General features: G+C 38.9%; 1 protein-coding gene across 2 annotated transcripts in view; it reads left to right on the forward strand.

Moving 5' to 3' along the window:
- Positions 1 to 22,927, forward strand: part of LOC126262202 (optineurin) — a 125,613-nt gene that overhangs the window by 19,164 nt on the left and 83,522 nt on the right. For both annotated transcript variants that reach the window (XM_049958622.1, XM_049958621.1), the window contains exons 2-4: positions 5,893 to 6,091; positions 6,171 to 6,270; positions 19,142 to 19,272. In XM_049958622.1, the coding sequence (XP_049814579.1) occupies positions 5,900 to 6,091; positions 6,171 to 6,270; positions 19,142 to 19,272 (423 nt within the window). In that variant the 5' untranslated portion in view covers positions 5,893 to 5,899. The remainder of the gene's footprint in view (positions 1 to 5,892; positions 6,092 to 6,170; positions 6,271 to 19,141; positions 19,273 to 22,927) is intronic.

The following is a 22,927-nucleotide window of genomic DNA, read 5'->3' on the forward strand; positions in this document are numbered from 1 at the left end:
CACATCAGTTATGGGCATTTATGTAGATAAGTACCATTTTGCATTGATATTCTTGCAGATTCTAGTTATCAGAATATCACTACAGTTAAAATTCAGTATAAAAAAAAAGTTTTAGCCTGAGAGCAAAAAGATTTTGCATATGTTCTTACATTATAAGTATAAGCAAATGTGCGAAATTTCATGAAAATCTGAGATGATGGACGACATGACTGCGTGATTTGATTTGGAATGACCCAGCCTGCATTTTCAAAGTCTCCTATAAGTGGACAAAAGCCTACCATCTGGTTTACCTACAAATGAGCCTGTGTGAGAATTCCACTTCATATTCCCACAAATTGCTGCATGTAGGTATTTGTGTGAGCTGACAGACTGCAGTTGTAACTCATTGATATTATAGTCTTAGGATATTTTAATTTTGTGTTTTATGAAGTGCCCAGTAATACGTTTCTGAATATTTAAAGCATGTTAACAATATTTACATCACTCTAAAGTCTTACCAAATGTGACTGACAAGAGTGGCCTTCTCCAAAAGTCTTTGTACTTGCAATGTTTAAAGGTCAGTGCTGGGACATCAGTGTATTACAGTAGTATGACGCAGTTCTCACAAAAACTTGACAAAATTACCTTTGAAGATTAGAATATTTCCAGTTGCTGTTAAATACGAAACATGCAGTTCGTTAACAAAGTCATTATTAGTTCAGCACACAGCATAGCTAAATTGTAATTGTAAAGACACTGGTTAGACTCCAAGTAGTACCAACATTTTTTAAATTCCATATTCGTTAACAAGTTGAAATGTTAATTAACAAATATGGAATAATTTTTTAACAAAAATAACATCTTTTTATTTTTAAGAACTATTTGCATGAAGATATGAGTATTCACAATATATTAAAATTTGTTACAAAAATGTTAAACAGCAAATAGAATGTTTTTTATTTCTAGAGGTTGAACAATATTATCGCTTTCCATAGACCCAAAAAATGAGATGATTCTCATGGGTGTGGAACATGTCAGAAAGTACAACATAAAACAACAAAACATTTGAATGTAATACTTACTACTCTGGTCATTTTCAGGAGATTGTCAAAATAGGTGAATACATTACATAAAGTGGAACTGCTAATATTTACAGAATTAATACGCTGTCAGAATGAAACATTGTTATGCACTTTTAATAAATGTTGTTGTTGTTGTTGTTGTGGTCTTCAGTCCTGAGACTGGTTTGATGCAGCTCTCCACGCTACTCTATCCTGTGCAAGCTTCTTCATCTACCAGTACCTACTGCAACCTACATCCTTCTGAATCTGCTTAGTGTATTGATCTCTTGGTCTCCCTCTACGATTTTTACCCTCCACGCTGCCCTCCAATGCTAAATTTGTGATCCCTCTATGCCTCAAAACATGTCCTACCAACCGATCCCTTCTTCCAGTCAAGTTGTGCCACAAACTTCTCGTCTCCCCAATCCTATTCAATACCTCCTCATTAGTTACGTGATCTACCCACCTTATCTTCAGCATTCTTCTGTAGCACCACATTGCGAAAGCTTCTGTTCTCTTCTTGTCCAAACTGGTTATCGTCCATGATTCACTTCCATACATGGCTACACTCCACACAAATACTTTCAGAAACGACTTCCTGACACTTAAATCTATACTAGATGTTAACAAATTTCTCTTCTTCAGAAACGCTTTCCTTGCCATTGCCAGTCTACATTTTATATCCTCTCTACTTCGACCATCATCAGTTATTTTGCTCCCTAAATAGCAAAACTCCTTTACTACTTTAAGTGTCTCATTTCCTAATCTAATCCCCTCAGCATCACCCGATTTAATTTGACTACATTCCATTATCCTCGTTTTGCTTTTGTTGATGTTCATCTTATATCCTCCTTTCAAGACACTGTCCATTCCGTTCAACTGCTCTTCCAAGTCCTTTGCTGTCTCTGACAGAATTACAATGTCATCGGCGAACCTCAAAGTTTTTACTTCTTCTCCATGAATTTTAATACCTACTCCGAATTTTTCTTTTGTTTCCTTTACTGCTTGCTCAATATACAGATTGAATAACATCGGGGAGAGGCTACAACCCTGTCTCACTCCTTTCCCAACCACTGCTTCCCTTTCATGCCCCTCGACTCTTATAACTGCCATCTGGTTTTTGTACAAATTGTAAATAGCCTTTCGCTCCCTGTATTTTACCCCTGCCACCTTCAGAATTTGAAAGAGAGTATTCCAGCCAACGTTGTCAAAAGCTTTCTCTATGTCTACAAATGCTAGAAATGTAGGTTTGCCTTTTCTTAATGTTTCTTCTAAGATAAGTCGTAAGGTTAGTATTGCCTCACGTGTTCCAACATTTCTACGGAATCCAAACTGATCTTCCCTGAGGTCCGCTTCTATCAGTTTTTCCATTCGTCTGTAAAGAATTCGCGTTAGTATTTTGCAGCTGTGACTTATTAAACTGATAGTTCGGTAATTTTCACATCTGTCAATACCTGCTTTCTTTGGGATTGGAATTATTATATTCTTCTTGAAGTCTGAGGATATTTTGCCTGTCTCATACATCTTGCTCACCAGATGGTAGAGTTTTGTCATGACTGGCTCTCCCAAGGCCATCAGTAGTTCTAATGGAATGTTGTCTACTCCTGGGGCCTTGTTTCGACTCAGGTCTTTCAGTGCTCTGTCAAACTCTTCACGCAGTATCTTATCTCCCATTTCATCTTCATCTACATCCTCTTCCATTTCCATAATATTGTCCTCAAGTACATCGCCCTTGTATAAACCCTCTATATACTCCTTCCACCTTTCTGCCTTCCCTTCTTTGCTTAGAACTGGGTTTTCCATCTGAGCTCTTGATATTCATACAAGTGGTTCTCTTCTCTCCAAAGGTCTCTTTAATTTTCCTGTAGGCAGTACCTATCTTACCCCTCGTGAGATAAGCCTCTACATCCTTACATCTGTCCTCTAGCCATCCCTGCTTAGCCATTTTGCACTTCCTGTCGATCTCATTTTTGAGACGTTTGTATTCCTTTTTGCCTGCTTCATTTATTGCATTTTTATATTTTCTCCTTTCATCAATTAAATTCAATATTTCTTCTGTTACCCAAGGATTTCTACTAGCCCTCGTCTTTTTACCTACTTGATCCTCTGCTGCCTTCACTACTTCATCCCTCAAAGCTACCCATTCTTCTTCTACTGTATTTCTTTCCCCCATTCCTGTCAATTGTTCCCTTCTGCTTTCCCTGAAACACGGTACAACCTCTGGTTCTTTCAGTTTATCCAGGTCCCATCTCCTTAAGTTCCCACCTTTTTGCAGTTTCTTCAGTTTTAATGTAAGGTCATAACCAATAGATTGTGGTCAGAGTCCACATCTGCCCCTGGAAATGTCTTACAATTTAAAACCTGGTTCCTAAATCTCTGTCTTACCATTATGTAATCTATCTGATACCTTTTAGTATCTCCAGGATTCTTCCATGTATACAACCTTCTTTCATGATTCTTAAACCAAGTGTTAGCTATGATTAAGTTGTGCTCTGTGCAAAATTCTACCAGACGGCTTCCTCTTTCATTTCTTAGCCCCAATCCATATTCACCTACTACGTTTCCTTCTCTCCCTTTTCCTACTACCGAATTCCAGTCACCCATGACTATTAAATTTTCGTCACCCTTCACTATCTGAATAATTTCTTTTGTTTCATCATGCATTTCTTCAATTTCTTCGTCATCTGCAGAGCTAGTTGGCATATAAACTTGTACTACTGCAGTAGATGTGGGCTTCGTATCTATCTTGGCCACAATAATGCGTTCACTATGCTGTTTGTAGTAGCTTACCCACATTCCTATTTTCCTATTCATTATTAAACCTACTCCTGCATTACCCCTAATTGATTTTGTGTTTATAACCCTGTAGTCACTTGACCAGAAGTCTCGTTCCTCCTGCCACCGAACTTCACTAATTTCCACTATATCTAACTTTAACCTATCCATTTCCCTTTTTAAATTTTCTAACCTACCTGCCCGATTAAGTGATCTGACATTCCACGCTCCGATCTGTAGAACGCCAGTTTTCTTTCTCCTGATAACGACATCCTCTTGAGTAGTCCCCGCCCGGAGATCCGAAAGGGGGACTATTTTACCTCTGGAATATTTTACCCAAGAGGACGCCATCATCATTTTAACCATACAGTAAAGATGCATGCCCTCGGGAAAAATTACGGCCGTAGTTTCCCCTTGCTTTCAGCCGTTAGCAGTACCAGCACAGCAAGGCCGTTTTGGTTATTGTTACAAGGCCAGATCGGTCAATCATCCAGACTGTTGCCCTTGCAACTACTGAAAAGGCTGCTGCCCCTCTTCAGGAACCACACGTTTGTCTGGCCTCTCAACAGATACCCCTCTGTTGTGGTTGCACCTACGGTACGGCTATCTGTATTGCTGAGGCACGCAAGCCTCCCCACCAACGGCAAGGTCCATGGTTCATGGGGGGGGGATGTCTTGCAATCCAGTATCTGATTTTGGAATCTCTGTCTGACTATGATGTAATCTAACTGGAATCTTCCCGTATCACCCATCCTTTACCAAGTATACCTCCTCCTCCTGTGATTCCATAACAAGATATTCGCTATTACTAGTTGAAATTTATTACAGATTTCAATTAGTCTTTCTCCACTCTCATTCCTTGTCCCAAGCCTATATTCTCCTGTAACCTTTTCTTCTACTCCTTTCCCTACATCTGCATTCCAGGTCTCCATGACTATTAGTTTTCCTCTCCTCTTACGTTCTGTATTACTCTTTATCCTCATATAATTTCTCTGGCTCTTCATCCTCAGCTTGCGACGTCGGCATGTATACTTGAATTATCATTGTCAGTGTTGGTTTGCTGTCATTTCCGATAAGAACAACTCTATCACTGAATTGTTCGCAGTAACACACTCTTTGCCCTACCTTTCTATTCATAACAGTTCCTATTCCTGTTATACTATTTTCTGCTGCTGTTGATATTATCCTATACTCAACTGACCAGAAATCCTTGTCTTTTGTCCATTTCACTTTACTGACCCTACTATATCTAGATTGAGTCTTTGCATTTCCCTTTTCAGATTTTCTATCTTCATTACCTTGTTCAAGATTCTGACATTCCACGCCCTGATTTGTAGAACATTACCCTTTCGATGGTTATTCAGTCTTCTTCTCATTGTCATCTCCCCTTTGGCACTCCCATCCCAGAGCTCCGAATGAGGGACTATTCCAGAATCTCTTTGCCAATGGAGAGATCATCGTGACATGTTTTTCAGTTACGGGCTACAAGTCTTGTGGATGCATGTTACATATCTTTAATGCTGTGGTTTCCACTGCCTTCTGCATCCTCATATTGTTAATCATTGCTGATTCTTCCGCCTTTAGGGGCAGTTCCCCACCCCAAGGACAATATCACCCCATTCGTGCCACAGTGCACCATTCATTCTAACATGACATTACTAAAAATAGAACAGGAAACTGACTCTGATTCCACACAATAGAATTAAAGCATCGAAATGCGTGTCTGATATTTTTCATAGTTCATGTATTTTCTGTTGTGGAATGGTTCGGTAAGATAATTATAAGTGAATATGTTTACAATGGATTGCAGAATTAGCATGTGCACTGGAGGTAACCATAATTTTATATTATAAATTTGTGTGTTTGTTGAAATATTGAGCTTTTTGCTGAAAATACAACTTACATGGAAAGAAAGATATAGGCTTTGTCGTGTTCACTACTTCTATATTTACATTGTGAGTTTGGTCTTTATCTGTCAGTTGTTGGGGAAAAAAGAGTAGTCTTAGTTTACAAAAGAGTTGATAATACTAAGTGAAATACATGTCAAGTGACTGACATCTATAATTTCTGCTTACAGTGTTAAAATGGTAAAAGTCAATGAAAAGGATGAGACTTCAAAAACTCCTGGACACGACCCACTTTCCTCAATGTCAAGTGAAGGATCGTTTGTTGTTTTGGGAACATCACCTCATGAATCTGAAAGACAGCCTGCAAGTGATATTACTATTGTCTCACAGCCACCAAGTTTTAATGAACTTATGTTGACAGATTATCAGGTATGCATATAAGAGAAAATTGTGCAGTGCAATCTCTTTTATGTCCATAATTTTTATGATTCCTATGCTATGCATTTAGACACCATCGAACTTACCGGAACCGCTATCTGCTGACTTGAGTCCAGAAGAGGTTCACAAAAAGCTTGAAGAAGTTGTGCAGCACAATCTTCATCTGAAAGGTAAACTGTCAAATTTTGTTACAGCTTTTTAGTTTGGGGTCCATAGTACTCTGTTTAGTCAACAAGCTGATAAAAATTTTGGAGAACGATGTCATTATAACTCACATTTTACAGATCCATGTTGTCTGTTTCAAAGACTAGTAGTAAGGTTTAATCACAGTCTTTCCAGTGTGTGACAGTTTTGCCTGTCTGTTTCCAGACTGGATTCACTTTGTTCAGAAGCAATTCCAGAATAACCGAGGATAGTTAGCTGCTAAATATTTGTATCTATGACATAGCCTATCTTGTTTTTATGCAAACATTTTTGTTGTTGATTGACATTTTGGAGCATTTGTGTTGTAAGATCAAAAGTTTTCATATTAATAATTCTTGTGTACTTTCAGCATTAATTGTTAAATTAGGTCTCCCATAAGTAGCACTGAAATATTTAATGAATAATGTTTTTCATTTGGAGGGAAGGGAGTAACTGTTTCATTCATGCTAAAACTGCAAGGTATTGTACATATCAGATTGTCCGGCAGTGTAATTACAAGTACAAGGGGAGGGGGAATTCTTGGTCTGGCACAGAGATGATAATATCATTCAAATTTTGTTTTTGTTTTGTTTACACAAGTTTTCACTTTGAGCTGCAGACAGGCACAACAAAAAGACCGTTACACATTGAGTTTTTGGCCAAAGCACGTAACTGCAGTCTTCAGGCATTCTGGCCAGAATGCAACTGCCGCATTGAACGAAAGCAGCAATCTGGATTAGGAGGGGGAAGGATAGCAGGGTATGAATGGGGCATGAGAAGAGCACTGTCTGTCGTAGAGGGTGTTCATGTGCTAGATGGCAGGACAAGGCTGCCAGGCACAGCATCAAAAGGCTGTGGGGAAGGGAGGGGAGCGGAGAAGGCAGAAAGACAGGTGGGTGAATTGGCAAAGGGCAGCACACAGTGAGGCTTAGAGGGTGTGGATTAGGAAGAGGCAATAAGACAGAGGGGGCAGAAACTGTTGGGTGGCGAGTGTGGTGATAGTAGGTTACCGTAGGTTGAGGCTGGGATAATTTCGGGAGTGGAGAATGTGTTCTAAGGATAACTCTCATCTGCGCAGTTCAGAAATGCTGGTGGTAGAGGGGAGTATCCAGATGGCCCGGGTTGTGAAGCAGCCATTGAAATCAAGCTTGTTATGGTTAGGCCGGTATTACACTATCAAATTTCTTTGTCCAATATCTTTGTCCAATATCTTTGTCCAATATCTTTGTCAAAGATATTTGATAGTGTAATAGGGATCTTTGACAAATGTCGTCCAATATTTGATCAAATCTAGGCCGAGGCCGTATATTTGATCAAAGAAATCGCTTCTCTTCTCTTCACTGCAATGCGATATGTTACCACGCGGAGCGCTAGCATCGCTGCAGCGTTCTGTCGTCTGTAGTGTTTTTATAACCATTGCCGGTAAATACAATTGGTGTGTGCCGACAACTACAGAATTAATAGAGATGTCTGAAGCTGATGAGGCGCTTTACAACGTGAGGCACCCTGAATACAAAAATAGATTAAGAAGATTGGAGACCTAACCTAACCTAACCTAACCTAACATAACCCTCTCCTGTAGCAAGGAATCGGAGTGTTATAGTGAGCCTGTCTTCTGAAGGTGTAGCAGTTCTTAAGTGAAAATTGTGCTTTGTGATATGAGGATCCACTTCATTGAGCACATACAGAAATGTATGCTCATCCATTCTTAAGTAATTGATGTACGACTTGACGTCTTCCACTGTATGCTCACGTAACAAGTTTTGTTGAATGCTTTTATCGTGTCGTAAAACCCACGGCTTCACCCAGATTAGATTAGTTTTTCGTTCCATAGATCCGTGCTGAGGAGATCCTCGTGGATGTGGAACATGTCGATTTTTTTAAGCTGAAATAAAAATACTAATAGTATGAATAAATACAATACATCATTTGTTTCTATTAAAAAATTCGTCAATGGAGTAGGCCACTAATAAGTCTTTCAGGCTCCTTTTAAACTGATCTTTATTTGTAACTAAATTTTTTGTTTCCTGGCAAATTATTGAAGATGAGTGTTCCTGAGTAGTGGACCCCTTTTTGAACTAAAGTAGGTGCTTATAAGTCCTTGTGCAGATCATTTTTGTTCCTGGTATTGTATGTATGAACTGAGTTGTTTGTTGGAAAAAGAGATATATTATTTACGACAAATTTTATTAAGAAGTAAATATACTGAGAGGCAGTAGTTAGTATACCCAGTTCTTTGAAGAGGTTTCTGCAGGAGGTCCGTGAATTTACTCCACAAATAATACGTATTACACGCTTTTGGACCTTGAAAACTTTTGTTTGACTTCAAGATTTACCCCAAAATATTATCCCATATGACATTATGGAATGAAAGTATGCAAGCTTTTTCATTTTTATGTTGCCTATGTCTGCTAACACTCGAATTGCAAATACAGATTTGTTAAGGCGTTTCTGCAGTTCTGTGGTGTGCTCCTCCCAACTGAATTTATTATGAAGTTGTAATCCCAGGACTTTTAAGACTGTCAACCTCGTATGTATGGTTCCATTTTTTCCCCCCACTTCTTTTCCGCATGTGCACACAACGCAATTGGAGTACGTAGAACTGCTGCGGTTAATAACAAGTTGTTGTCAGCCATCTTGAACTTTGACGAAAAATTTGATGACAGTGTAATACCCCTTGTAGCGCTACGTCAAAGATCTTTGTCAAATATATTGGATCACATCTTTGATCAAATCTTTGACAAAGAAATTTGATAGTGTAATACCGGCCTTAGCTGCATGTTGTGCCACTAGGTGTTCCACTTTGTTTTTGGCCATAGCTAGGCAGTGGCCATTCATCCTGGTGCAAAGCTGCTTAATAGTCATACCAATATAAAAGGCTGTGCAGTGATTGCAGCAGAGCTTGTATATAACATGGCTGCTTTCACAGGTGGCTCAGCCTCTGATGTGGTAGGACAAGCTTATGACAGGACAGTGTGCATGGGGGGGGGGGGGGAGGTCTTGCACCTGGGTCTTCCTCTAGGAAATGATCCCTCTGACGAGGGGTTGGGACTGGGATTGGCATAGGTATGGACTAGGACGTTGTAGAGGTTGGACGGGTACCAGAACACCACTTTAGGAGGGGCGGGACGTGGTCCCAGGTAGGATGTCCATCATTTCAGGGCACGATGATGGGTTATCAAAGCCCTGATGAGGAACATGGTTCAGTTTTTCCAGTCCTAGCTGATGTTGAGTGACAGAGGTTCTTGGAGGTGGTGAGAGGATTGGGAGTGTTTTGGGATATGGCATGGGAAATGTTGTCTGTGGACTAGGTCTGGGGGATAGTGCCTGTCTGTGAAGGCCTTTGTGAGACCTTCAGTGTATTTGACAAAGGGAGTTTCTGTCACTGCAGGTACACCATCCCCAAGTGGCCAGGTGGTATGGGAAGGATATTTTTGTGTGGAAGAGATGGCAGCTGTTGAAATGCATGTACTGTTCTGACTGCTGGATTTAATGTGGATGGAGGTGTTGTAGTGGTTCCACCTGCTTTATTTCGTAGTTTTTTGCTCTCGGTGGTGATGTACTGCTTTGCTACACTGGCTGAAAAGTAGGGTTTGTAATTTGGATGCCGACTGCGGTAAACAATATAGCCAACAGATGCACAGTTACGTTTTACTGACTTTTACTTTCACTTTGCACAATTCCTCAATAATACAGTTATATATGTATGGCTAGTACACTATTGTTTAAACTTTTCATAAGCCTCATTAATAATTTGCCAGCGAACCTCCAGATACCGCTGTAATAGTTTACTGTTGAACATTTACGAGCAGTAAAAACATAACCACATAATTCACAGTTCTTGAAGAATAAACAGGTTCATATGGAGCTGACACTGACATTGTTTTTACACAGGGCCAAATTGTTTAACACTTATGACACTGTTAAGTTGGAGCATTGTTGTTGTTCTAACCAGCACAGGTTACTCGTCTGAAACTTGGCCATGGACTGACTGTCTCGTGACCAAAAATTGGCCCCTTATATGTCATCACAATAATAGGTGCTGAAGCTACACATTGTTTGAAGTTAAATTTACAGAAATTTCAATTAAAACTTAACTCATTAAATTAACTGAATACATCAAAAGTTGGTCCTTTTTAACAGTTTCTTCTACTCCACCTTTTCTATGGTTGTGAAACATGTCTTCCAGCTTTTTCTGAGGGTCTATATCTTCATCAAACTCTCCATCATTATAGATGGAGATGAGTACAACAGATCATGATTAGACTGGAACACATGACACCATTGTTACATTTTTTGTAAAACCAGACAGACTTGAAGTTACAGTTCTTTGTGTACTGTGCCAAAACTTTTGGGGGAATATAATATTTTGTCCTTTCATAATGTTACTACTACTGTCAACCATTTTTTCAGTAGAATTCTTACAAGAGGCACACTGGTGTTCCAGGTGTCAGTAGTTATATTTCTGCCAGTACTTTCTGAAGGAATAACAAGATGTTGCACTATTTCTGAAGGATTGTTTGATTTGTTGAAAGGACCATCTTGCTGCGTACCTACATATATTTCAAAGTTCACAAGATTAAATATCATGGAGTCTACCAAGCCAAGAACCTTTATGCCATATTTCTTTGGATTTTTTTTTTTTTTGACAGATATTGTCAGAAGGAACATCGTCCACAAAATGGAATTAGTTGCGTGTCAATTGTCACATGTTCTCCAGGAGTGTATAGCTTCAAATACTTACCTTGCAACGGTGTGATAAGTTAACTCACAGCAGCTAACTTTTCAGTTTTTTCCTCTCATCTCTAGAGCTTTTGTCATCAGAGGGTACAAAGCAAAGTAACAACAGGGATCTTATTTATGGCATAGTAACTGCAAATACATCAGGCCCACCTTTATCCCACCTTCCTTTGAAATGGAGTTGGGAAGCTTTGTAAGTTCCTGCATGTAGTGGGAGGCCCAGAAGGACTTGCTATCTGTATCTTGTGTCTCACAAGATCTGTCAAAACTGTCCATGTATGTTCATTACATCCAACTTAGTGTGCACAGCAATGTCATCAAGCATTTTATGATCAAGATTAAGAGAACAAATTTCTGTTGAAGTCTTTGCTGCTATGGCCAGCACTAAAAGTGCCTGGCTTATGAGAAATGATGTTATGGCTTTTGGGTCTTCCCCTGTCACTAACTGGTTTCGTATGCTATTTAGTCCACCCATCTTTATTCACCCCTGTAGCAGTTATTACTAACAAAATGAATTCGAAGATTCGTCACTTGAAGAAACAACCTTGTCTGAATCCACTTATCCTCACATATAATGCTCACTTATTTCAACATTGTCCTCTCCACCTTCTGAACTATCCTCAGATGGAGATTATTCATCGTCAGTTCGTAGCAACTCTTACATAATTTCCTCATCCGTGAGAATCTTGGACATTTGTGAAATGACATGAGAAACAATGTTGAAACCTCCTGCTGTGGGGTGGCGGGTAATAATCAAAAGGTCAATACTTAGTTATGTCATTATGAAAAGACAGCTAAATTATCTGTGCTTGCTTTACACCTACCTTTACTGTTTACCATAATTTCCATTCTGCAGGTCCACAGTACTCTTTGTGCTCACTGAAAGAAAATGTTCCTACTTGCTATGTACTCAGCGGTAGCAGGCCTATCGCTACAAACATAGGTTTGAGTTTTAACTGATTGCTATGTTCTGTAAAAGTTCACATACACAAAATATTATAATAATGATTTCCCTACCGAAAACAGCACTATTAAAGTTCAGAGGCGACCCCTACAGGAAGTTCCAAGTAAAATGATATATCATCCTGACTTCCAATTACCAGATGTTAATCGCTTGCCTTAAATGTGGAAAATAATCTTGCCAATTGCCACACAGTTTTGTCAACATTATGGGCAGCATGCAGAACAGTTACTTCCGTGAAATCCAAGCGACTGCATACAGTCCTCACCAGTTTACCAGTAACGCATTCAAGTCTGCCCAGCTGTGACATCATTCGAGGCACGACACATGCAGGTGTTTGACACAAGCGGATCAGTATCTTGGTGCGAAGTGATCTGATGACAAGGGAATTGATTGTACAGTTTGGTGACCAGCATCTGCTGTCTGGCTGTGGCCTTGTTGTAGTTCTGGACTCTGACTCCTGCACAAAGTTCTCCTATAGTTTTGTCCCATTACACTGCACTGCCTCTCTGGCTATATTTACGTAGGGATGCAGTGGGCCACCAAATGGAACATATGCTATCAACCGTCCAAGGCACAGCAGTATCTAAATGGCCCCATTCTTGGACAGGTATTAATTAATAGCTCTGTCATTTAACAATTTACAATCTTCTTAATGTTTACATAAATAGAATTAAGTTTGTTTTGGTTACTGAAATAGTTTTAGCTGGACTGCATTTCAACTTTCCTGGCAAGAATTTTTCGAGCTGAATCGATAGTAGAACATGACCTCTGAGCTGCCTCTTTAAGATTTCTTGGAACCACAGTCTTGAAACATGGTACAGCTGTATTATTTCATGAATTTAATCAAGTGCTATAATTAGAACTTTCTATTACAAATAGAAATGATACTTAATCTACCATGAATAAGGATGTTTTCATTGCAAATCCAGTTTTTAGTAAATAACATGAAAACTAATACATGTAGCTTATTGGTGTCACATATATGTAATGGTTTTTACATGCAACTGAGGCTATGTATGAATTTTTGGATTTATGACTCTAATATTTAGCTGCTTCAGTTGTTCATAAAAAACTTTGATTTTTACCAAAATATTTCTCTGATCAAGTTGAGACTTATAACTTCTAATTTTGACATACACTTGCACATTATGACCAATTTTTAGCTTTCTAGTTCTATTATTCAGCACTACTTATTTTTTTCATAAGATCATATATTTTACCTAACTTACTCATTTGATCATTCTGAGACTTAACAGTGTTAACATTAACATACTTAAGTGTATGCTGACAAAGTTTGGGAAAGTTATTGTAATTTTTAATTTCACTCTTAAATTATGTTGTAGTGCAGGTGTGTTATGACGATGTGGCATTGGTAGTAGTGAGTTGGGATAAGTCCTGGCAACTCGCCCACCTCTGTACCTTGTTCAGTGATACAGCACTTGTTTTGCCCCACTGTTTATTCAGTGAACACTTCCTAAAATATGTGACTGGTCAGGAAAGTGAAAAAATTTTTATTGAGACTATGACGGTGATCACGGGTAAATGCTCACATCGAGTCACTTCACTGAAATACTGAATAGCACAAGTTGTCACGTTGGGTCACTTCGCTGAAAATTGAGTGAAACGGGTAGTCATGTCACATCAAAACGTGCACAACTGCAAAACAATGAAGGTGACAGTGATATTAAGCAGCTCAAGAAGAGTATTTTGGGTGTGTGTGTATTGAACATGTTTTATACCTCTGTCTTCCCCAGATATTGACCCAATTGGCAAGGGGTGCTGCGTAAGTATGGCCCAAGGTATTGCGTAGATTATATGTGTGGCAACGTACCACTTTGTGAGGGGTGGAAAGGATTGTAACATCTTCCTTGTTCCTAGGCATGATGATAAACAGTCAGAGCTCTGGCGAAGGATGTAATTGAGTTTTTCCTGTCCGGAATAAACTGGGTGATTGGGGCGGGGTGGATGCACCTTCGTATATGATTCTAAGAGTTGATTGGAGAGCTAGGCGTGTGTGAGGATAAGGTATGGGAAATCTGTCTGTGGATTAGGTTTGAGGGAATAGTGCATGTCTGTAAAGACCTTAGGGAGACCTTCAACATGCTAGACAAAGGAATTCTCATCACTGCAGATACATTATCCGTTGGTGGCCAGATTTTTTTAGTCCTCAGTCTTCTGACTGGTTTGACATGGCCCGCCATGAGTTCCTTCCTTGTGCCAACTTTTTCATCTCAGAGTAACACTTGCAACATATGTACTCAATTATTTGCTGGATGTATCCCAATCTCTGTCTTCCCCTATAGTTTCTACCATCTACGGTGTCCTCTAATACCATGGAAGTTATTCCCTGATGTCTTAACAGTTATCCTATCATCATGCCCCTTCTTCTTGCCAGTGTTTTCCATATATCCTTTTCCTTGCTGATTCTGTGGAGACTCTCATTCCTTACCTTGTCATTCCACCTAATTTTCAGCATCCTTGTCGGTGTTTTACATATATTCCTTTTCTTGCCAATTCTGTGGAGAACCTGATTCCTTACCTATCATTCCACCTAATTTTCAGCATTCTTTTGTAGTATCACATCTCAGATTCTTTGATACTCTTCTGTTCCGGTTTTCCCACAGTTCATGTTTCACTACTACACAATGCTGTGCTCTAACATAAACCCTCAGAAGCTCTAACATACATTCTAGAAATTTCTTCCTCAAATTGAGGCCTACGTTTGATACTAGTAGACCTTGTTTGCCAGAAATATCAGTGCTAAGACTCCTTTTTATGTAGTCATTTCTGCGTTGGTCATCGGTTATTTTTCTGCCCAGATAATAGAACTCTTTGACTTTGTGATCCCCAGTTCTTATGTTAAGTTTCTCACTGTTCTCATTTCCAGTACTTCTCATTACTTTTGTCTTTCTTCGATTTACTCTCAGTCCATATTTTGCACTCATTAGACTGTTCATTCTGTTCAACATATCCTGTAATTCTTCATTTTCACTGAGGATAGCAATGTCCTCAGTGAATCTTATCATTGATATTCCATTACCCTGAATTTTAATCCCGCACTTGACTCTTTCTTTTATTTCCGTCATTGCATTTTCAATGTAAGGATTAAATAGTAGGGGCAAAAGACTACATCCTTGCCTGGCACCCATTTTAATCCAAGCACTTTGTTCTTGGTGTCCTACTGTTAGAGTTCTCAGGTGGTACGGGAGTGAATTTTTGGTGCGGGAGGAATGACAGCTATCAGAGTGCAGGTAGTGTTGGTGGTTAGTCAGCTCGATATGGAGAGGAGTGTGGATGGAGTCATAAGAGAGGAGGAGGTCAACATAGAGGAATGTGGCACGTTGAGTTGAGGGAGAACCAGGTGAAGTGAATGGAAGAGACGGAGGTTGTGTAGAATTGATGGTAAGATGCCTTGGCGCTGGGTCCAGGTCATGAAGATATCATCAGTGAATCTGATCCAGAAAAGGGGTTAGGGATTTCATGTGGCAGGGAAAGTTTCCTCTATAGATGGCCTGTAAATGGGTTGGCATAGGAAGCTGTCATTTTGTGAATTTGTTTGTTTAGCTTCCTCAGAGGAATAGTAGTTATATATGGGGATGTAATTATATGTATACAGAATGAGATGGTGAGTTTTGATCAACATCTCCAACCAATTGCCCACAACCTAGTCTCCCATATTAAAGAGACAAACTACTTCCATCACCTACTCTCAACTACCCAATCCCCATTACCACCTGAATTTCTGCTTGTCACTATTGTTGCCATCTTCCTATACACCAATATCCCACCATCAAACACTCTCTCTCCCAACATCCTTCAGACTCCAAACCCATCACATCTTTCCTTATACATCTAGCTAATTACATCCTCCTCACACATAACTGCTTCTCATTTGAGTGGGAGATATACAAACAAATCCTTGGTATCCTTGGTTATGTGCCTGTCAACAACTTAACGTGTTATGTGACTGTTACACTTAACTTGTAAATTATAAGTTGTATTTCCAGGTGAGGATTATTCAAGGGAAGATATCTTCTACAGAAAAAAAACAAATTATGTTCTCTGGAGGTTGGAATTTGAAATATTAGATCCCTTAACTATCTTAGTAGGTGAGAGGAGTTTAAAAGAGGAATGGATAGATTCAAATGGGATGTTATGGAAATTAGTGATGTGTGATGGTGGAGAGAGTAGGATATTTGGTCAGATGAGAACCAAATTATCAACACCAAGTCTAAGAGGGGTAATGTAGGAGTAAGTCTAATAATAGATAGGAAAACAAGGTCTTGATTGAACTATTATGAACAGCTTAATGAATGGATTATCATGTTTTAGATAAACGAAAGCCATGGACAAATACAGTAGTAAAAGTATGTAAGCCTACTAGCTCTGCAGATGAAGATTTTGATACAAAATATATGCTGAGTTGAAAGAAAATATTCCATAACTTAAGACAGACGAAGAATTAATTGCTTTGGGGCACTGAAATCAATAGTATGAAATAGAAGAGTGGGAAAACCTGGACCTGGGAGAGGAGTGAAAGATAAAGGTGCCTGGTAGAATTTTTTACAGAGCATAATTTACACATTGCAGAGTTTGATTTAACTCTGAAGAAAGGTAAATGGAATAGAGCTGACCATCATTCATCAGTTATGAAATGCAGATTAAAGGAGAAGAAATTTCAAAAAGGTAGGGAACTAAGTGAAGAGACTTGGATAAATTGGAACAACCAGAGTTTGTTGAAAGTTTCACAGAAAGTCAGCATTAATCAATGATCACCCGAATTTGGGGGTGGGGAATAAATGCAGTAGAAGATAAATGGGTAAGTTTGAAAAATGAAATAATGAAGACAGCAGAGGGAAATCTAGCCTAAAAGACACAGCAGAAATCCTGGCATGGGATAACATACAAGATATTAAATGATGCAGGCACAAAGGAATGCAGGAAAGAGAGAGAGAGAGCTGACGCAAGTAGACAATAAGAACACAGTCTGAAGGTGAGTACCTGCTGCACTGTGCTTATATAGCAGAGGGCTCTGGTGCTTGGCACGGTGGATGTTGTGCCGTTTGCACTAGTCATGTGGCTCATAGCAGACAGTGGCCAGTGGCCAGCCAGCCCAGATGCCTTTGGTGGACTATTTGAAGTGTAACAAGCAGACAGTGTTAAGTGTTGGTTTATCACCAATTGTGCATGAATCTAATCGTGCCAAGGCACAGTGTGTTTATATGGACTGTGTTGAGACAGACTATTATGAAAATTATATATGTTCTGTATTTGTGTGGCTCATATATGATGGAAATGTATGGGTGGTCCATTTATGTACAATGTTTTTCTTCTTGAAGATGATAGTAATGACTGAAACCAGTAGAGTATAAACATAAAACTGTACCTCTGATAGCATAAATTTGCTTTTAGCAAAAAAAAAAAAAAAAAAAAGGTGTTATTCAGAACATTTTAATTCTGTAAAATATGGCAAAGGACTTGGAAAATTACTTGAATCATGTGGATGGTTTCTTGAAGAGAGATTGTAAGATTAACATTTACAAAGGTACCTAAAACAAGGGTAATGGAGTCTAACTGAATTAAATATGGTGCTGCTGAGCGAATTTGATCTGAAACTGAGATGCTGAAAGTAGTAAATAAATTTTGCTATTTGGCAGCAAAATAACTGACCATGGCGGAAGTATAGCAGACATAAAGTGCAGACTGGAAATAAAAAAAATCTCTTATGAAAAAGAAAATATATTAACATTGAGTATAAGTTTAAGTCCTCGGAAGTCTTTCTTGAAAGAACTTGTCTGAAGTGGTGCCTTTTATGGAAATGGAACATGACAAACAGTACATGCAAGAAGAGAAAAGTGGATTTTGAAAGTGGTGTTACAGTAGCATGCTGAAGATTAGATAACATAGACCAGATAGCAAATGAAAAGGAAAAGAGCTTTGTGGCACAACTTGACTAAAAATAAGGCATAGATTGATAGACACACATAATGAGGCATCAAGGAATGGTCAATTTTGGAAGGAAGGAAAGGTGTGTGTGTGTGTGTGTGTGTGTGTGTGTGTGTGTGTGTGTGTGTGAGAGAGAGAGAGAGAGAGAGAGAGAGAGAGAGAGAGAGAGAGAGAGGGTAAGTCATGGAAAATAGTGTCTATGTGGAGCGAAAATTCGTTGAATCTCTGTAGTGGACAGAGATAAGCTGTAATTGGCTAAAGTGATGACCCTGTATATTGTTGGTCGGGGGGGGGGGGGGGGTGAGAGTTGCCAGATCATCTGTGCATATGCAGTAAATCGCAGCGTTATTCTGTGATGACGAGCGCATGGGCAGTCTTCTTTACTCTTTGATTTTTATTGCTATTCTTTTTCTTGACTTGGATTTTTCATTTCATGGTGTTCGGGCTTAAAAATAAAAAGTTATTGCCTAACTACTTTGTTGAATGTCTTTAGCTGACAGATAAGCTGTAGTTGGCTAAAAGGATATAGGCTGCAATAGTTGTACATAGATGAAGGGACATGCACAGGACAGACTAGCATTTAGAACTGCATCAAATTGGTCTTTGCATTGAAAACTTCAACAACTTCATGTGTGTGTTTTATTAAATGAATAAACTGAACAATTTTGCATTACAAAATTCATTTTTGAAAATGGTTTACTGTGAGTGGAGATAAACCAGTGTTGCTGAATGTTTATAAGGAGGCTGCTCCTTTATTTTCAACATATACGAAATGGATGCCGGAACTCTGAAGTAGTTGTATCTCTCTTGCAAAAATCTTTGTGAATGGTATCCTAAAACTGCAAACACACATGCAATGACTAACAGTGTCATCTCTTATGTTGTTACTTACCACCATGGCACTATCAGTTCAGGGACAGAAACATGGAGTTTCACTGTGATACCTCTGTTGTACCCGTTGATGTAATTTTGTGATGTTTTGCAAGTAATATTTGGAGTTATATCCTTAAACATTCTTAGTTCCTACCCATTCCATACTGAATTTAGCCTGAAATTTAGATCCAAGTGTTTATGATGTCGTATTTGGATTCAAGTTAAGCAAACAAGTCAGGGCTAAGAAGTAGATGTGATTGCCGTTCACTATTTATTATGTTTCCTGAACAAAATGTTTTTGTGTACAAAGTCTGAACAGATCTTTTTTTTCCCAGAGCTGTTGTTCCAGAATAACCTAAGCTGGAAACGTAATTACCAGATATTACTAACATGGCAGGAAGAACTCTCAAAGCAGCAACAGAAGAATAATGAAAAATTTGCAGAAAATAAGGAGTTCACAATGAAGGTAATTCCTGATCAGTGGTTATTATTGGGCAGTTTATTCTTTTTGGTTTTAACTATAGTGTACAATATTTCTGTCAGAATTCATGGTTCTGCATGTACACATTAACAGAAACTTGTCCCACTATTTTGTTATAATTGAATCTGAAATTCACTGTTTCTGAACAAACATAAAATTAAGTTCAATTTTAATTCCTCAGAATAGGAGGTGAGAATTGTAATTGTAAACAAGCTTTCTTTCAAATGCTCTTCATGGAAATGAGATTCAGCTTCCTAGCAGTCTTTCTAATTGCACAGGAATAGGCATGCATACTGATCAACAAAGGGTGTTTTAACTCAGAGTTCAACAACTATATAAGCAGATCAAAGTTATTCATTAATACTACTGGTACATAACGTGTGTGCAAGCTATATAACAATGCTTCATATACACAACTTATTTGACCAACTGTGTATAAAAGAAAACGGGTAAATCTGCTGATGTAAGAGACTGTGACAAAACGCAGTGGCTGGGAATGAATGCCATGAGAATGGCAAAACTTGTGTACTACAAGTCTTCATAAAGAACATTTTTGGAAGGTAACTACTAACAGCTGTCAAGTACGTATAAAATGCATGTTTGACTGTCAGCTGCTTCTTTTTTAAAATTTAAAACTCAAATATCGACCGGGTTCAGTGACAGACCATCTTCATGGATTGGGATTAAAACAGTTTGGGCCACATCACATCTGTCTTTACTTAAATAATGACCATGTCTCGTATGTAGAGCATGCCATGAATTCCAGTATAACACATAGGACTTTTAAAGGCCGTACTTCATTACGAATCATTGTGTTACTCATAAAGTGACCCACTAGCATTATTACATTCTTGTTTTGCAACAAGGTTGTCATTTCACGTTTTTTCAGTTGCCAACATATTTGTTGTTAGACAATGGTAACTATATTGATATTTGAAATAATAGGAATGTATTGTTTATTTTTCAGTCCCAGTTGCACATTTTTTAAATACAAGACTATTTTTGATCTCCCTGGATCATCTTCAGATCTAAAAACACAGTAAAACCTAACATCTACTGTCTGGCTGAAGAATTACATCTACTGTCTGGCTGAAGAATTACATCTACTGTCTATTATTTTACAAAAAGTGAAAAGTATTGTACATAAATGCAGACTTTATATATGTAGTTGCCTCAGAAACCCATCATGTCTGTGTTGGAACCACACATCAGAGCACTCTGGTATGCAACTGTGGCCCATGTTTTAAGGTAACTGTAGGAGAGAGGGGGAGGGAGAAAAGTGGAGCAAGGGGGTAGGGATAGGGAGAGGGGAAAGATGATAGAACGGGAGGAGTGGTAGGGATTTACATTTGGTATAACCTACAGTAACTTGGGTAAAAAGAGAGAGACTTACACTGAAATTATAAAAAGTAAAATTATGTAAATTTGTTAGAAAATCAAGAGTATTGAACAGTGAGGGAGGGGTGTCATGGGCATACCAGATTACATTTGGTAAAACATAGTATCAAATAAGTTACTCTTATAAAACATGTTGCAGTAAGCAAAATGGGTATCCAGTTTCAACACCAACAATGTTGCTACAGAAAATTAAAAGGCAGCAATAATATAAAATCAATGTTAGTACACTAACAGGTGAACAGAAAGATAAAATTGTGTACATGCCCATGTGTTATAAAGGATGTGTGTGAGAAGTAACCGCTAGGCAGCCTTTCATAGTACCAGTTTGCATATAGAATTTGAGGTTAATGGCATTCTTTGCTTCAGGTTGAAACACCACTCAAACAAAAAAACCCTTAGAATTCCCGGGAGCAGGTATATCTAAGCTAAAGTGTGAAAACTGTCCAATAGCTTTCATTGGCCAGGAAGACAGGATATTTGAAATACATTTCAAAGAGCTGTTTCAATTTGCAATAATAAAGCGTAGTTTGGTGAACATCTTCTAACATCAAATCATGCTTTTGGAACCATTGACATGAATTTTGCAGTGCAACGCAATGAACCTAAGGGTTCACCTCCTGACAATGTTGGAAGAAATTGCGATTTTTGCACACCATTTACAAAAGTCTTGCATCACATTGATTTTATTAATAGTATTTTTTTTAGAATTTTGAAGGCCTCTTCCAGTCATTCATCTCAACAAAGCATGTGTGTGAGCAACAGCCTCGTACACTGCGAAGGGACAGTGGGGCGCATCGGCTCACATATCATCCTAGCAGCAAGCTGCTGGGCAGGTTGGCTTCCATACATATTGTAAAACAGTGTGCTGTTCAATACCATCAAACAGAAACAGATGATGTTAGGTATGACCATCATGTCCTATTCCCTGTGATTTTAGCTGCTGCACCTAGTTTCAGAGTTACAATTTTATTGTTTTATACCATTTACGGTTTTATACTTTCAATGTTTTACACCTTTAATAATTTAAGGCAGTTGATTAATTCAGTTTTAGGTACTTTAAATAATTTCGTGTGTGTAATTCTACTATTTTATGCCTTTCACTGTTTAAACATCCATTATTCTACATTCATAATATTTTACTGGTAATTTTACTTTTTATAATCTTAGCATATGGCCCTCTCTTGTTAAACAAGGCCTACAATATTTTACCGATTGTAAATCTGTTGTGCCGGCCGCGGTGGTCTTGCGGTTCTAGGCGCGCAGTCCGGAACCGCGTGACTGCTACGGTCGCAGGTTCGAATCCTGCCTCGGGCATGGATATGTGTGATGTCCTTAGGTTAGTTAAGTTTAAGTAGTTCTAAGTTCTAGGGGACTGATGACCACAGCTGTTAAGTCCCATAGTGCTCAGAGCCATTTTTTTGTAAATCTGTTGTGATTATATTATTACCCCCCCCCCCCCCCCCCGCCCCCCAGTCTAAACTCCTATTATTTTAATGATAATTGTTACATAATTTTGCTTTTTTTTTTATTTTACACAAGTAGCTATGCCGTCCCTCCCCCGCCCCCCCCTGAACCACAGACCTAGCCATTGGCGGGGAGGCTAGCATGCCTCAGCAATACAGATAGCCATACCATACCTGCAACCACAGTGGAGGGGTATCTTAGACAAATGTGTGGTTCCTGAAGAGGTGCAGTAGCCTTTTCAGTAGTTGCAGAAGCAACAGTCTGGATGATTGACTGATCTGGCAGTGTCACATCAGCCAAAATGGCCTTGCTATGCTGATACTGCGAAAGGTTGGAAGCAAGAGGAAACTGTGGCCATAATTTTTCCCTAGGGCATGCAGCTCTATGAACGGCTAAATGATGATGGCATCCCCTTGGGCAAAACACTCCGGTGGTTAAATAGTCCCCCCCCCCCCCTCCCAACCATTTGGATCTCCAGGTGGGGACTACTCAGGAGGATGTCGTTACCTGGAGAAACAAAACTAGTGTTCTATGGATTGGAACATGGAATGCCCGATACCTTAATTGGGCAAGTAGGGCCCAATTCCTTGATCAGGAAGGTAGTTTAGAAAATACAAAAGGGGAAATGGTTAGGTTAAAGTCAGGTATAGTGGTAATTAGTGAAGTTGCATGGCAGGAGGAACAGGACTTTGGGTCAGGTGAATACAAAGGTATAAATAAAAAGTCAAATAGGGCTAATGCAAGAGTAGGCTTAATAATGAATACAAAAATAGAAATG

This window comes from Schistocerca nitens, chromosome 6 (assembly GCF_023898315.1).
Source record: "Schistocerca nitens isolate TAMUIC-IGC-003100 chromosome 6, iqSchNite1.1, whole genome shotgun sequence".
Taxonomy (NCBI): domain Eukaryota; kingdom Metazoa; phylum Arthropoda; class Insecta; order Orthoptera; family Acrididae; genus Schistocerca; species Schistocerca nitens.